Source organism: Papio anubis, chromosome 1 (assembly GCF_008728515.1).
Source record: "Papio anubis isolate 15944 chromosome 1, Panubis1.0, whole genome shotgun sequence".
In the NCBI taxonomy this organism is placed as follows: Eukaryota; Metazoa; Chordata; class Mammalia; order Primates; family Cercopithecidae; genus Papio; species Papio anubis.
The window spans coordinates 156,477,763-156,494,326 of record NC_044976.1 but is presented as its reverse complement, the minus strand read 5'-3'; the positions used below and the strand labels follow the sequence as shown (position 1 = coordinate 156,494,326).

General features: G+C 45.2%; 1 protein-coding gene and 1 pseudogene across 3 annotated transcripts in view; one reads left to right on the top strand and one right to left on the bottom strand.

Moving 5' to 3' along the window:
* The window catches only part of DSTYK (dual serine/threonine and tyrosine protein kinase), a 70,875-nt gene extending 56,235 nt beyond the window's left edge, over positions 1-14,640 (bottom strand). For all 3 annotated transcript variants that reach the window (XM_003893231.5, XM_017950234.3, XM_017950233.3), the window contains exon 1: positions 14,195-14,640. In XM_003893231.5, the coding sequence (XP_003893280.2) occupies positions 14,195-14,465 (271 nt within the window). In that variant the 5' untranslated portion in view covers positions 14,466-14,640. The remainder of the gene's footprint in view (positions 1-14,194) is intronic.
* On the top strand, positions 3,650-4,597 carry LOC116270786 (annotated as a pseudogene).
* Positions 14,641-16,564: the final 1,924 nt, after the last annotated feature.

Here is a 16,564-nt window from a genome sequence, read left to right as displayed (position 1 = left end):
AAAAGATCTAAACTGGCCAGGCGCGGTGGCTCAAGCCTGTAATCCCAGCACTTTTGGAGGCCGAGGGGGGCGGATCACGAGGTCAGGAGATCGAAACCATCCTGGCTAACACAATGAAACCCTGTTTCTACTAAAAATATTTTAAAAATTAGCCAGGCGTGGTGGCGGGTGCCTGTAGTCCCAGCTACTTGGGAGGCTGAGGCAGGAGAATGGCGCGAACCCAGGAGACAGAGGTTGTGGTGAGCTAAGATCGCGCCACTGAACTCCTGCCTGGGCGACAGAGCGAGACTCCATCTCAAAAAAAAAAAAAAAAAGATCTAAACTGAAATTTGTCTGGCATAAATAAGGCACTAAAGCTTTTTTTTTTTTTTGAGATAGAGTCTCGCTCTGTCACCAGGTTGGAGTGCAGTGGCGTGATCTTTGCTCACCGCAATCTCTGCCTCCCGGTTCCAAGCGATTCTTCTGCCTCAGTCTCCTGGGCACTAAAGCTCTTAATCTGATGAAACTAAAATTAGACACTTTGGGGATGAAAGTAATTTTTTAAAAGAAGTGGAATTAAAAAAAAATCAAAGGCTTTTATAAATATATAACCTAGACATAATTCTTTGGGACAACTGACAAGTGAAAAGCAAAACAATCCTCAAGTCCTACTCCCACCATCCTGAGCCCAGAGCACACCACCCCAGGGAACGGAAGCATGTTGTAATAAAGCCCAACTGGAAAGAAAGTGGTGGTCAAAAGGTTCCCACAGCCACGTGGCACACAGCTGGGGAATACATCCAAGCTGTTCACACTGTCTAGAGAAGAAAACAGAAAAACGCACTGCCTTTGACAGGCACTTCAACCAGAATCCGCAGGGGATACTGATGAGTCTCCATGCTCTGACCAACTTGCCCTTCAAGAGTTTTGGTTTGGACTTTGGAGGAACATTACGCATAAGGGAACTTTCTCAGAGAGTCTCATTTATAGCTCAAAGCAAGGAGACACATATCTTAAGCATTTCTACATCTGTTCTCCTCTGGTCACGTAAGTGTCAAGTTCCAGGTTTCATAGGTTGGCAAAGAACTGAATCAACCTTCAAACCTGGGAATGGCCTATACTGAGACTGGACATCCTCCCAGGGTACTCCAGTCAGAGCTCTGAGAGGTAAAATAGAAAAGTTGCACCCCCACATGAACTCACCCTCTATAGTCTTATTATGAATGACACTACTCAGATTCCCTGCACCATGTAGGAAGCAAACCCCATCATCCCTAGAGGCTATTTTCCTGTAAGAAGGAGCAAAGTAACCTTAGGTCTTAAAATCATAACCAAAGAAACCACATCCACCCACACCTCGTACTTTTCCTACTGGCTTGTCTGTAACTTCTAAGACAGACAGAAATGAAAGAAGCTCTAACAGTAATCTTCATAAATGCATTCTGCATTTGAACCATATAAACAAGATGATATAATCTTTCCATCAAAGAGAAAATAGGCTGATTTTCCTCTACTATCAGAAAGTGGGCAGAACATTTCAACTCTTATTCTTTTTTTTAAACGAGACAAGAGTCTCGCTATGTCACCCAGGCTGGAGTGCGGTGGCCCGATCTTGGCTCGTTGCAACCTTCGCCTCCTGGGTTCAAGAGATCCTCCTGCCTCAGCCTCCCAAGTAGCTGGGATTACAGTCACCCGCCACCATGCCCGGATAATTTTTTATATTTTTAGTAGAGACAGGGTTTCATCATGTTAGCCAGGTTGGTTTTGAACTCCTGACCTCGGGTGATCCACCCACCTCGGCCTCCCAAAGTGCTGGGATTATAGGCATGAGCTACCGCACCCAGCCAATTTTTTGTATTTTTAGTAGAGATTGGGTTTCACCATGGCCAGACTGGTCTTGAACTCCTGACCTCAGGTGATCCGCCCACCTCGGCCTCCCAAAGTGCTGGGATTACAGGTATGAGCCACTGCGTCCAGCCTCAACTCCTATTCTTATCAATGCCATTTAATCTTACAACTTTCCATATGCCCTACACTTCTACCCACTCAAAGACAACTAATGGTTAAGTAGATAACCAATTTGTAGAAAATCCTCTGGGAGGGACATGATGAAACACTAATCCTTCTTTCCTTCATAACATCAATTGGAATTAATAATCTCAGTTAGTCAGATAGAGTGGTTCACCAATGTGTGACCTGTGCCTAGTACAGAGTCAGGCATTAAATAAAGATCTGCTGAGTGAATGAATATTAACAATTTACTTGCCATATCATGGTGAAGCTCAGATCTACTGGCATTGCATGCAAGTCATTCTTTGGAACATGAAAATAATTCTTTGGGATACTGGCATAGAATGCAACTGCACCTACTATTTGATAGCACAACAGGGCGACTATAGTCAATAATAACTTAATTTTTTTTTTTTTTTTTTTTTGAGACAGAGTTTCACTCTTGTTGCCCAGGCTGGAGTGCAATGGTGTGATCTCCGCTCACTGCGACCTCCACCTCCCAGGTTCAAGTGATTTTCCAGCCTCAGCCTCCTGAGTAGCTAGTATTACAGGTGTGTGCCACCACACCCGCCTAGTTTTGTATTTTTAGTAGAGACGGGGTTTCACCATGTTGGTTAGGCTGGTCTTGAACACCTGACCTCATGTTATTCACCCGCCCCAGCCTCCCAAAGTGCTGGGATTATAGGCATGAGCCACCACGCCAGCCCAATTGTCTATATTTAAATAACTTAAAGAAAGTAATTAGAGTGTTTGTAACTCAAATAATAAATGCTTAAGGGGATGGGTACCCCATTCTCCATGATGTGTTTATTCCACATTGCATGCCTGTATCAAAACATCTCAGGTGTCCCATAAATATAGAAACCTACTATGTACCCACAAAATTAAAAGCAAAATTTTTTTAATAAAAAAAAGAATGCAACTGCAGCCTAACTAGTCACCTATCAAATGCTGAGTCACCTATCATTGTTCTTTTTTAGGGGCCCAGAGGGTAAAATATGTATGAATTTACAAAAATTCTTATGTTCTATGGGGCCAAAAAATGCCCTTCCAAAGAAGGAATTAAATTGCATTTAATTTCAAAACATCATTCCAATATCCACCAGCTGTGGAAATAATTTAACAGATATTTATTTGCCCATTATGTACAAAGCACTATGGTAGGCACTACGGGGGGTACAAAATGAGTAAAACATACTCTTTACCCTTAGGGGTACACAATCTTGTCAGCAGACTAATACAAACATATTCACAGCTAATTATACAAAAGAAAAGGCCGGGGGCGGTGGCTCACACCTGTAATGCCAGCACTTTGGGAGGCCAAGATGGGAGGATCACCCGAGATCAGGAATTCGAGAAGAGCCTGACCAACATGGTGAAACCCTGTCTTTACTAAAAATACAAAATTAGCTGGGCGTGGTGGTGCATGCCTGCAATCCCAGCTACTCAGGAAGGCTGAAGCAGGAGAATCGCTTGAATCCGGGAGGCAGAGGTTGCAGTGAGCCAAGATTGCACCATTGCACTCCAGCCTGGGCAACAAGAACGAAACTCAGGAAAGGAAACTTGGGAAACTCAGGAAGGGGAGGGGAGAGGGGATGGGGGGAAAGGGAGAGGGGAAGGGGAGAACGGAAGGGGAGAGGGTAGAGGAGAGAGGGGAGAGGGTAGAGGAGAGAGGGGAGAGGGGGAAGGGAAGGGGCCTCTTCCCCTACATGGCCTGAGGTAAGCTGTGAAAATGGTTCACTATTCACTTGACCCAGAGAACCCCACAAAATCATGCAAATCAAGAGGTTCAAATCTTCGTGTTCACTTCAAGAATACTAGTGACACTTAGGCCGGGCGCGGTGGCTCACGCCTGTAATCCCAGCACTTTGGGAGGCTGGATCACAAGACGGGCGGATCACAAGGTCAGGAGATCGAGACCATCTTGGCTAACACGGTGAAACCCCGTCTCTACTAAAAATACAAAAAAATTTGCCGGGCGTAGTGGCGGGCGCCTGTAGCCCCAGCTACTCGGAGGCTGCAGGAGAACGGCATGAACCCGGAAGGCGGAACTTGCAGTGAGCCAAGATTGTGCCACTGCACTCCAGCCTGGGCAACTAAGCGAGACTCCGTCTCAAAAAAAAAGAAAGAAGAATACTCGTGACACTTCTCAGGCCATCAAGGGTACGTGTATATGAAAAGCCACGAAGTATCTGAAAGACATCACTTTACAGAAACAGCGTGTACCATTCCAACATTACAATGGTGGAGTTGGTTGGTTTGCCCAGGCCAAGCGGTGGGGCTGGACAAAAGGTCAGTGGCCCAAAAAGCTTGCTGAATTTTTGCTGCACATGCTTAAAAATGCAGACAGTAATGCTGAACTGAAGGGTTTAGATGTAGATTCTCTGGTCATTCAGCATATATCCAAGTGAAAAAAGCACCTAAGATGCACCACTGGACCTAAAGAGCTCATGGTCGGATTAACCCATACATGTGCTCTCTCTGCCACATTGAGATGATCGTTACAGAAAAGGAACAGATTGTTCCTAAACCAGAAGAGGAGGTTGCCCAGAAGAAAAAGTTATCCCAGAAGAAACTGAAGAAACAAAAACTTATGACACAGGAGTAAATTCAGCATTAAAATAAATGCAATTAAATTTTTTTTTTAAAAAAAAAGGAAAGAAAAGAAAGTAAATAAAAGCATGATCTGTATGAGCAGAGCCTATATTAACTGACTAACAGGTATAAGGTAAAATTCGTATTCCCCTTTATTTCCATAACTTTTTTTAGGTTTTATTCTGAAAGGATTGTTTTTGAGAAGTGCATTTATTGGAGAAAGATTCCCTGTTCTCTTAACCTAGTAAAACAGGGAACAGAAGCATGGAGAAAGAAAAGGAGAAAGTAGACAGAGCAAAACAAAATATAAAACCCAGATTGGATTTTTATTTAAATCCACGCCTTCTTTAAAAACTACTTGTAAGGCTGAAGAACTAACTATACTGAAATCAGTAATGACTTTTAAGACTAAACATATTGCAAATTATAATAAGCTTAAAGGCAGTATTTTCTCTTTTAAAAGCAGGCAGGCTGGGCATGGGAGCTCATGCCTATAATCCTAGCACTTTGGGAGGCCAAGGTGGCCAGATCACTTGAGGCCAGGAGCTCAAGATCAGCCTGGTCAAAACAGTGAAACCCTGTCTCTACCAAAAAAAAAAAAAAAAAATTAGCCAGGTGTGGTTGGTGCATGCCTGCAGTCCCAGCTACTTGAGAGGCTGAGGCAGGAGAATCACTTTTATCCAGGAGTCAGAGGTTGCAGTTAGCCAAGATCCAGCCTAGAGGCTGACAAAGTGAGACTATCTTAAAAAAAAATAAGAAAGGGAGAGGCCAGGCCACTGGTGGCTCAGAGCCTATAATCCCAGCACTTTGGGAGGCCGAGAGGCCAGGAGATCCAAAGGTCAGAGATCAGAGACCATTAAAGCAATCGCTCACCAATCAAAGTCGTAAAACCTCGATCTTAAAGGCTCCGGGAAAATATCGTCGAGAAAAGCTCGAATCTTGACGGAAATCAAAGAAAAACATTCCCAACCCTTTTTAATAGCAGGCTGACCAGCTGGGCAAGGTGGCTCACGTGTGTAATCCCAGTGCTTTGGCAGGCCGAGGTGGGCGGATCACCTGAGGTCAGGAGTTCCAGACCAGTCTGACTAATATGGTGAAACCCTGTCTCTACTAAAAATACAAAAATTATCCTGGCATAGTGGTGTGCGCCTGTAGTCCCAGCTACTTGGGAGGCTGAGACAGGAGAACTGCTTGAACCCAGGAGGCAGAGGTTGCAGTGAGCTGAGATTGTGCCACTGCATTCCAGCCTGGGCAACAGAGCGAGACTCTGTCTCAAAAACAACAACAACAAAACACCAGGCAGACCTGTACCATGGGAAACAGATTACCCCAGGAAAGGAAGATTCGGAAGGAGAAAGGCTAAAAAGGGAAAGGGTGCAAACAGCCACTGTGGCTGGGGAGGCCATTTCCTCCCAGGGAGCAGGAGATAGCAAGATCAGCAACAAGGGGTCTGATGCCCTGAATGTCAGGGAGTGGAAACTAGAATAAGAGCCTGAGTAGGTAGTGCTACATTATACTTATTCAATCAGATAGTCTCCCACTAAGTAAATGACGGTTCCATACAAGCTGTGGAGCCTGGGTGATGACTCATTTGTAACAGAGTCTCTCCACTGCCAGGGTGCATTTTGTATTCCCATAGTCAGATCAGGAAAGAACAAAGGAAGAGCCGCAGAAGCAGAATTGGACTGGCAGCCTAGACACTCGGGCCTAAATCTGCCTCTAGCTCAAAATTGTTCTGTCCCACATTCCATCTTTCTGTTCCTCTCACTCTTCTGCCAACCCCATGTTCTAACTTTCTAAATCAATGCTCACCATACACACACACACACATACACACACATACACCACTCAGCCAGCCACATATATTTAGCACTAATTATATGCCTGTGCTTTAAGGTATATTATCTTCAAATGTCACAACAACTTTGTAAGGCAGTTGTTATCACTCCCATTTTATTTATTTATTGAGATATAATTCACCCCTTTTAAGTGTACAATTCAGTGGCTTTTAGTATGTTCACAAAGTTGTACAAGTATCACTACTATTTAATTCCAGAGCTTTCTCATCTCCCCCCAGAAAAATCCCATACCCATTAGCAGTCACCCCTTATTTGCTCATTTTCTTCTCCCCACATCCCCTGGCAACCACTAATCTATTTTCTATCTCTATAAATTTGCCTATTTTGGATATTTCATATCAATGGAATCATATAATATGTGGCATTATTACTCCCATTTTATATATGAAGAAACCAAGATTCAAATAGGTTAAGTAACTTGCCCCAAGTCACACAGTTAAAAAGAGAATGCACTTGAATAGGAACTCAGGTTTCATTCAAATGCTATGCTTGCTTTTGGCCACTGTGTGCTGCCTCCATGCAGGAAGAAAACTAAGAAAGACAGACCAAGTTTTGGATATCCTTGGAAAAATGGGATTTTGTTAATCTTTTTAAAAATGATTAGATTAGATTACCTTTTATTAAAAGTAGTAAGAACCAAAACTATAGCACTATCTTTGCTGAGCTTATGCTCAGCATAAGATGTTGAAATGCACTGACAACTCTTTTAAACAGATGATGGCAAACAACCACAGAGCACACCCATCCCAACCTCAGTATTGCTGTCACTGTGCTCCACCCTACAATCCCAGCTTTTCCCCACCCCTCTGCCCCATAGAGATGACAGCTCTATAAAATGAAGCTCTAAAGAATCTCCTCTTTCCCAACTTTTCATCCCTTCCCCAAATGTCACTCTGCCACTTAAACTTTCTTATCATACAAATGTCTAAGACAACCAAGGAAAATGCCTATTTTATGTATTCATTTATTTATTTATTTATTTTGAGACACAGTCTCACTCTGTCACCCAAGCCGTAGTGCACTGGCATGATCTCAGCTCACCGCAACCTCTGCCTCCTGGGTTCAAGTGATTCTCCTGCCTCAGCCTCCTGAGTAGCTGGGATTACAGGCCCGCATCACCATGCCCAGCTAACTTTTTGTATTTTAGTAAAGACGATGTTTCACCATGCTGGCCAGGCTAGTCTCGAGCTCCTGACCTCAGGTGATCCACTCACCTCAGCCTCCCAAAGTGCTGGAATTACAGGAGTGAACCACCGCGCCCAGCCAAAAATGCCTATTTTAAATAAGTACACTAGTGCTTTTCCCCTCTTTTTAAATGCTGGCACATTTAAAAGGTGTGACAAAAAGGTAAAGAATGTTGGAGAAACACAGCTGTGAGCTCACCAAAGGCAAAGAGCTATAAAAAACCTGAGAATTATAACTCATATAAAAGGCCTATAACCTACCTTAGCATTCTGCTTTTTTATGTATGTGTTTTATGTGTTGCACACATATATGGTTTAGATTATACCTTTCTAGAGGACCAAGTTCAGGTCTTCTTAGACCTTTTTAATCCATCATCCAACATAAACGATTATTGATGATAATTATAATTATTTTTTCTTTCTTAAAAGTATAGAAGGGAAAGACATCTTCACCGGCCTAAGGCCAAGGCCAGTATCTTTATTTGACTCTTTTTTTTTTTTCTTGGGACAGAGTCTGGCTCTTCCGCCCAGGCCAGATTGCAGTGGCGCTATCCCGGCTCACTGCAAGCTCCGCCTCCCAGGTTCACGCCATTCTCCTGCCTCAGCCTCCCAAGTAGCTGGGACTACAGGCGCCCGCCACCAAACCCGGCTAGTTTTTTGTATTTTTAGCAGAGACGGGGTTTCACCGTGTTAGCCAGGATGGTCTCGACCTCCTGACCTTGTGATCCGCCCGCCTCGGCCTCCCAAAGTGCTGGGATTACAGGCGTGAGCCACCGTGCCCGGCCCTTTTTATTTGACTCTTTATCCCCCATACGTAGCACATTGCCCAGTACATACCAGGTACTCAGATATTTATTGAATAATAGCTAATACTTACATAGCACCTTACCAGGCACTGTTCTTTTCTTTTCTTTTTTTTTTTTTTTTTTTTGAGACAGAATCTCGCTGTGCCTCCCAGGCTGGAGTGCAGTGGCACAACCTTGGTTCACTGAAACCTCTGCCTCCCGGGTTCAAGCGATTCTCCTGCCTCAGCCTCCCGAGTAGCTGGGATTTTACAGGCATGTGCCACCATGCCCAGCTAGTTTTATATTTTTAATAGACAAGGGGTTTCTTCTTGTTGGTCAGGCTGGTCTCAAACGCCTGACCTCAGGTGATCCACCCGCCTCAGCCTCCCAAAGTGTTGGGATTACAGGCGTGAGCCACCGCACCTGGCCTGTTTTTTGTTTTTTGTTGTTTTAAGACACAGTCTTATTCTCGCCCAGGCTGGAGCACAGCGGGTGATCTCGACTCACTGCAACCTCCGCCTCCCAGGTTCAAGCGATTCTCCTGCCTCAGCCTCCTGAGTAGCTGGGATAGAGGCACCTGCCACCCTGCCTGGCTAATTTTTGTATTTTTAGTAGAGATGGGGTTTTACCATGTCGGTCAGGCTGGTCTCCAACTCCTGACCTCAAGTGATCCGCCCTCCTTGGCCTCCCAAAGTGCTGGGATTACAGGCGTGAGCCACCACCGCGTCCAGCCCAGGTCCTGTTCTAAACATGCACATAGATTCACTCCCAAGAACCTGAGAGATCAGTACCGTTATAATCCCTATTTCCAGATTAGGAAATGAAGGCACAGCACAGTTGTGATTTGCCCAAGATCATTTGGTTAGGACGAGGTGAAACCAGGATTCCAAGAAGGCAGCACAGACCACAGAATTTCAACAAGACATATTTAAGTCACTCCACTATCTTTTTTTTTTTTTTTTTTTTTTTTTGAGACAGAGTCTCACTGCGATGCCCAGGCTGGAGTGCAATGGCTCAAACTCGACTCACTGCAACCTCCGCCTCCTGGGTTCAAGCAATTCTCCTGCCTCAGCCTCCCGAGTAGCTGGGGTTACAGGCACGTGCCATCATGCCTGGCTAATGTTTGTACTTTTAGTAGAGATGGGGTTGTTCACCACATTGGCCAGGCTGGTCTCGAACTCCGGATCTCGGGTGATCTGCCCACCTCGGCCTCCCAAAGTGCTGGAATTAAAGGCGTGAGCCACCGCGCCTGGCCCACTCCAATTTCTTAAAATTGAGAGGCTTATGACAAATTGCAACAGCTAGCAACTTTACTGGATCACAAAACAAGAAAAATACTTTTCCATGCCGGGCACAGTGGCTCATGGCTGTAATCACAGCACTGTGGGAGGCCAAGGCAGGCAGATCACTTAAGGTCAGGAGTTTGAGACCAGCCTGGCCAACATGGTAAAACCCTGCCTCTACTAAAAATAGAAAGAAAAAAAAACTAGCTGGGCCTGGTGGCAGGTGCCTGTAGTCCCAGCTACTCAGGAGGCTGAAGCAGGAGAATCACATGAATAGGGGAGGCGAAGGCTGCAGTGAGCCAAGATCATGCCACTGCACTCCAGCCTGGGCAATACAGAGAGACTCTGTCTCAAAAAAAAAAAAAAGAAAAAGAAAAATACTTTTCCCTCTGCTACTCTTAATACTCCACCCTGCCTTTCCTCAGAAGTGCTCAAAGCCTTTATTTATTTATTTATTTATTTTGAGACAAGAGTTTCACTCTTGTTGCCCAGGCTGGAGTGCAATGGCGTGATCTCAGCTCACCACAACCTCCACCTCCCAGATTCAAGTGATTCTCCTGCTTCAGCCTTCCCCAGCAGCTGGGATTACAGGCATGTGTCACCATGCCCAGCTAATTTTTTTGGATTTTTAGTAGAGACGGGTTTCTCCATGTTGGTCAGGCTGGTCTCCAACTCCCAACCTCAGGTGATCCGCCTGCCTCAGCATCCCAAAGTGCTGGGATTACAGGTGTGAGCCACCACACCCAGCCCAAAGCCTTTATCTCATTACTTCTGATCCCTCTGACATAAGAAAATCAACAGATAAAAGGGCTCTCACGCCCTATAGCTAAGTGAAAAGGCCAGTGATTTGGGCAGCAGGGGAAGAAATGAATCAAGGAAACTTTACTTATAATTCAGTTTTCTCTGTATAGGTCAAGCTACTCTAAAAACAGAAGACCATTTTGGAATTCCATTCTACTTACTTTTTTTTTCTTTTTTCTCTTCTTGAGATGGAGTCTCGCTCTGTCGCCCAGGCCGGTGTGCAGTGGCGCAATCTCAGCTCACTGTACCTCCGCTTCCTGGGCTTAAGCGATTCTCCTGCTTCAGCCTCCCAAGTAGCTGGGATTATAAGCGTGCGCCATCATGCCCGGCTAATTTTTGTATTTTTAGTAGACATGGGGTTTCGCCATGTTGGCCAGGCTGGTCTTGAACTCCTGACTTCAGGTGATCTACCACCTTGGCCTCCCAAAGTGCTGGGATTACAGGTGTGAGCCACCACACCCGGCCTTACTTTTTAACTTCTAAAATACCATGTACATTACATATCCTCTACACTGACCCCAGTGAATTCAGAACTATAAAATTTTAGAGGAAAATATTATTTTGGGTCCTTTACTCTCTTTTGTGGGTGAAAGTGAGACAATAAAAATTTTTGGTATCATATGGCATTACAAATGGTATATAAATAGACATGAAAATTGTTTTACTATTGTTACCATCCTTTTAGTACAATCATTTCAAATTGAGAGTTAATCCCTGATCTTCTTTCAGTTGCTCAAATACCATACTACATCAACCTAGAGGCACACTTCCATTCTGAAATAATGTTTAAAACCTACAGGTTTGTTTGGGTAAGAATTGAGTGTTCCTCTTGGACACAGGAAGGGGAACATCACACAATGGGACCTGTTGTGGGGTGGGGGGAGGGGGGAGGGATAGCATTAGGAGATATACCCAATGTAAATGACATTAGGTATATGTTAATGGGTGCAGCACACCAACATGGCACATGTATACATATGTAACAAACCTGCATGTTATGCACATGTACCCTAGAACTTAAAGTATAATAAAAAATAAATAAATAAAAGAATTGAGTGTTCCTTCAACATCCAAGTTCCTATTAATCAGAGACTAACATTCACAAAAGAAAGCTGAGGACTGGGTGTGGTGGCTGATTACTGTAATTCCAGCACCTTGGGAGGTTGAGGTGGAAGGATCGTTTGAGGCCATGAGTTTCAGACCAGCCTGGGCAACAAAGCGAGACTCCATCTTTACAAAAAAATTTAAAAAAGAAAGTTGAGACAGTCTCTGAATGAACTTGACCTTACAAAGATGGCCTGTAAACGACAGAACAACAACTAGTTGTCTTTTTAGGAGTGGTTTCTACTTTCTGACATGACCACCTAAATAGCTAGGAAAATGTATCCCTAAAATATACATAGTAAGTGTCCCCTCACTAACTTTTCTTGGTGCATTTTTACCCCCAAACTCTCCATGCTGAAAGAAAGGGAAGCATTTTATGGAACAAAACCGAATTGCTCCCAGTCCTGCCATCTGCACCCTCCCAGGTTTTTATTTGGGATGGACAGACTCCACACGGTGAAAAGAGTTAAATACGCAAAGATTAGTTCGTGATGCAGTCAACTGGAAAAGCTAATGAGGCGAAATGCAAAGTTATATTTGTATGTCTTAAGTTGTTTTTTAAAGAATAAAAACAAGAGCCAACCAAAGTGCCTTGAAAACCTCCATCTCTCTGCGGTTAATCGATTCTCTTTGTTTTAGAAGCCAAGTCTAAAATAAATAGTTGTTTTAAAATAAAAACAGCAATAAAGGGCTTTTTAAGATAAGCTGTGAGAGAAACTTTCGAGCAGGGGACACCTCTGGAAAGCACTGTTATGGGTGCGGGTGAAAGTACACATTCTGGGGATCGTCTCAGAAAACATTAGCCCTTCTCATCAGCTGTTTTCTGGTAGCCTCACAGATACTAGTTCTCTCTACAAGTCCATTCCAGGATAGCACATTTCTGGACATAAGATGTCAAAACAACTTCAGAAAAACTAGTAATCTCCCTCCTTTTATGCTACAAGATAAAATAAGGCTTTTTAAATTCCAATCCAAACCAACTAAATGGAATAGTATCATTTAGGGCCCTGTCATGATCTTAGCATCTTATTTTTATCACCATTTGTGGATTCCCAGTCGGATGTAGGACATTAAGCGCAAAACTTTGGGAATATAAGAGCTAACACCCAAAGTCAGAACAATTCATCCAGTTCTGAGCCTCGTGTTCAGATTTGCTGTATCTAAATTCATGGTTCTGAAGGGACTTTAACAGACCACCTGCCTCACATTCCCCACTGTCTTTTATAATTACTATTATTATTTTATTTTTTGAGACAGAATCTCACTCTGTAGCACAGGATGGAGTGCAGTGGCACAATCTCGGCTCACTGCAACCTCTGCCTCCTGGTTTCAAGCGATTCTCCTGCCTCAGCCTCCCCAGTGGCTGAGATTACAGGCGCCACCCACCACACCTGGTTAGTTTTTTTTTTTTTTTTTGGTAGGGATGGGGTTTCACCATGTTGGCCAGGCTGGTCTCGAATTCCTGACCTCAAGTGATCCGCTGGCCTCTACCTCCTAAAGTGCTAGGATTACAGACGTGAGCCACGGCGCCCGTCCTCTCCACGTTCTTTTCATGTTAAATTAGATTTTTAGGACCCACTTCCCACACCTATTCAATCGGAATTAATGAGCTAGAGCATGAGACATGGCATTCTTAATACGCCCCTGGGGTGAGTTTAATGCACACTTTAGTTTGAGAATCACTAAATTAAACCCACAGACTTCTTTCCTGTTTTGTCCCCAAGAGATCTATCTACATGGAATGCCAGTCCCTTCTCCCTTCCGATCTAAAGTTATTTCCTAATTAGACGCAGTCGTTAACAAATCCTCCAGTTCCCCACCAACAGCAGTTTAAAAGGAAGCAAGACGTTAGGAAAGATTAAAGACCATGCACGATTTTAAGTGTTTGGGGGCCTTTGGCACATCCTAGAAAGAATCATGCAAGAACAAGAGTAGCTAGTTCTCCATTGGCTCAGGACGAAAATGATTCCTTCCCTCTCTTCTTCACCATAAGCAGGAGCAACATCTCTGGCAATTCCCTGGCACCCATCAGATATGATTTCCACCCCCAACCCTATTTAGAGAATGTCCCCTCTTCACAGAGCTGCCGCATGATTGGTGTGAACACATTTCACATACATCATCAAAGCCACACATCCGACTACAGTCCCACGGCCTCCCGGGACACCCTGCCGCCTCTGCTCCATCCCTAAACTGGGGCTCTGACCCACAACTGCGCACCCGCCCGCCTCCAACTCAGAGCAACTTTCCCGACTCCTCGGATTAACTGGTACCCTTTCCGAACGCCGGCCCAGCCCAGTTCCGTCAGCGCACACCCCGGTCTCCGGGGTCCTGCTCCGGGAACTCCGGCCCTCGGTTGCCCCTGGCTCCCGGTCCCCCAGCCGGGCCCTCAGCGGGCCCCCTCCTCCCCTCCTCAGAGGGATGCCCTCCCAAGGCATCCCGGATCCGGCCGGCCCAGGCCCGGGGACCCGGCCACACTGCACGACTGCCCCTTTCCGCCTGCCTCTTCTCGGGCTTGTTTTGCAGGGCAGGGGTGCGGTCCGCCCTCCGATTTCCCTCTACTGCCCTCTCTCCCTCCGGGCTGCCCTCCTTACCCGCCTGCAGCCCGGTTTCGGCGACATCGCCCGCAGGGCCGCGCTCGGCCCCGCCGCCGCTCGTGGGGGAGGAGGGACAAGTGTGGTTGTGGGAGCACTTAATGTCGCGGAAGAACTTCTGGGTCTCGCGCAGGTTCTGTCGCAGCCGTCCCAGGTAGCGGCGGTAGCGGCCGAAGCCCCGGCACAGCTCGCGGATCATTCCGCCGCCGCCGGGGCCGGGGCCCGGACCCGAGACGGGCTCGCTCCCCCATGGCACCCCGTTGCCCTCCATCGCCTCTGCCCGCTCTGTCTTTGCGGCTCGGTTCCCGGCCGCTGGTCCGGCCTCCCTCCTCCCCGCCCCCCAGTGCCGACGGGAGGAGGAATCCGCCTCTTGACACCCCCGCCTGCAGTCAGCCAGGCTCCCAACCTCCGTCACTGCCGTTGCAAACAAACCAACCCGCAGTGCGCCGCTATCGGAACCTTTCTCTCCACTACCCAGAAGCGTGAGGGAAGGATCGCTGGAGGACACCCTCGCCGCGGAGTCTCTTGGGACTTGTAGTCCGGGCTGGGACCAAACGCCAAAACCTCAAGGCTGGAGAAGGGGAGGCTGTAGATGGTACTGATCTCTTTTGGAGAAAATCCTCACTCGTTCTTATGTTTTCGCGCTCTCCTCATTTTAAAAAGTGTTCCCAATCCCTACTCAGCGTCCCTGAGGAGAGAGAGGAGCTGCAGAACCTGAGCGCCAGCAGAAGTGGGGTGCCTTACCGAAATCGTAGCGAAAGATGTTAATAGCAGAGAAAAGGAAGGAAACAAGACAGAGGACAGTCATATCTCCATGGCTACCCTAAGTGGCTCTCTCGTGTTTCGAATACAGTTGATAACTGAGGAATCGGCTGAAAGTACCCTGGAAATAGGGAAATCTCTTATGTTTGTATTGCGTTCCCCTTTTCCAACTTTCCTTCTCCAGACTTAGAAAGGAAGGGTGTGAAAGGATCAACAAGAGCTGTAAGCTGAACTTCAGTTGGTTCCTCAAGTAAGGAGACTGGGCTGGGTAAGGGGAAGTTGAGGTTTGTGGCCTTCCAAACTATTTCTGATTATCTTAACTTGGCTTCTGCTAATATGGAGAACTTCCATTGACACACACAGTCACAGACTCCTGGACACAATTACAAAGGGGGCAAAAATTGACGTCACCTCTTTTCTGTTTCCTGAGTTATCTCTCCCCTCTTCACCAGGCACAGAGCCCATCTATATCTTTCTTGCTGTAGAAAGACACCATCTTTTACCCAGGCCAGACCTCTTCTCTGATAGGCTGGAATGATGTAGTTTCTTGACTGAAATTAAGAGGAGATTTGAGTTTGGGTCTGGGCTCTCCCTGTACTTTGCCTTGTGATCTCGGTCAAGACCCTGTTTCATCTTCTGTAAAGGGTTTAGAATGACAGATCTTTAAGCCCTTTTGGCTTTAAAATTTTGTGAGTCCTGCTTCAGAAATTTTACTTCTCCTAACCTCTCATCTCAGAACACCCAGGTATTCTTGGCCAAATGATGTCATGATATTTGGATTAATTTTTGTAAAATGTGAAGGCCTTACCTTTCCAGGGGCATAAGCATTTTGTAAAAAGGGATCACTAATTCAATGAATCTGTATTTGATAAATATCTGTGAGGGCTGACTGCAAGGAGGGAGCCTCATGCTCCTTCCCGTTTACCCACTCCCCCTTCTGCCTTTTACTTGGTCACATTCTCCATCAGCCATTCTTCTTTTGCAAGATTGCATTCCTCATGCAATCTCCAAAAGGTTCAGTAAAACAGAAATGAAAATTAAAAATGGGAATTTTAATACAAAATAGATACTATTTTTTAAAATAGAAGAGCTGTAAGAAAGCAATGTGTAATGATTTGCCACACACAGTAATTTCTAGCACAGGAGGTCAGATAAAAGCACTCGAGCTGGAGGTATCCAGAAAAAGAATCTGTCTTGAAGAAGAGGCAAAATTTGGATAGGTGGAAGTAATCAGAGAGGGCATTATTTCAGGTAAATATCACAAAGCCCACCCTTTTAAAAACTATTCCTTAGTACCTTACATTTATTTTCAAAATAACACAAGAATGTAGTATAAAATTCAAATGGTGCAAAGGATATACAAGGAAAAACTAAGTCTTCCTTAGTTTTTTGTTCATTTCCCAGTCACCTAGTTCCCCTACCAGGAGGCAACCACTGTTGTAGATATAAATCATATATAGATAGATCCTATATATATGTATGTGTATGTATGTATTTTAAATACAAATAATAGCATATGTAATACATACTTGATTATGGCCTTGCAGACCTCTGCACCAAAACATAAAGGTCTGTTTCATTCTTTTTAACTGTGTAACATACTACCAC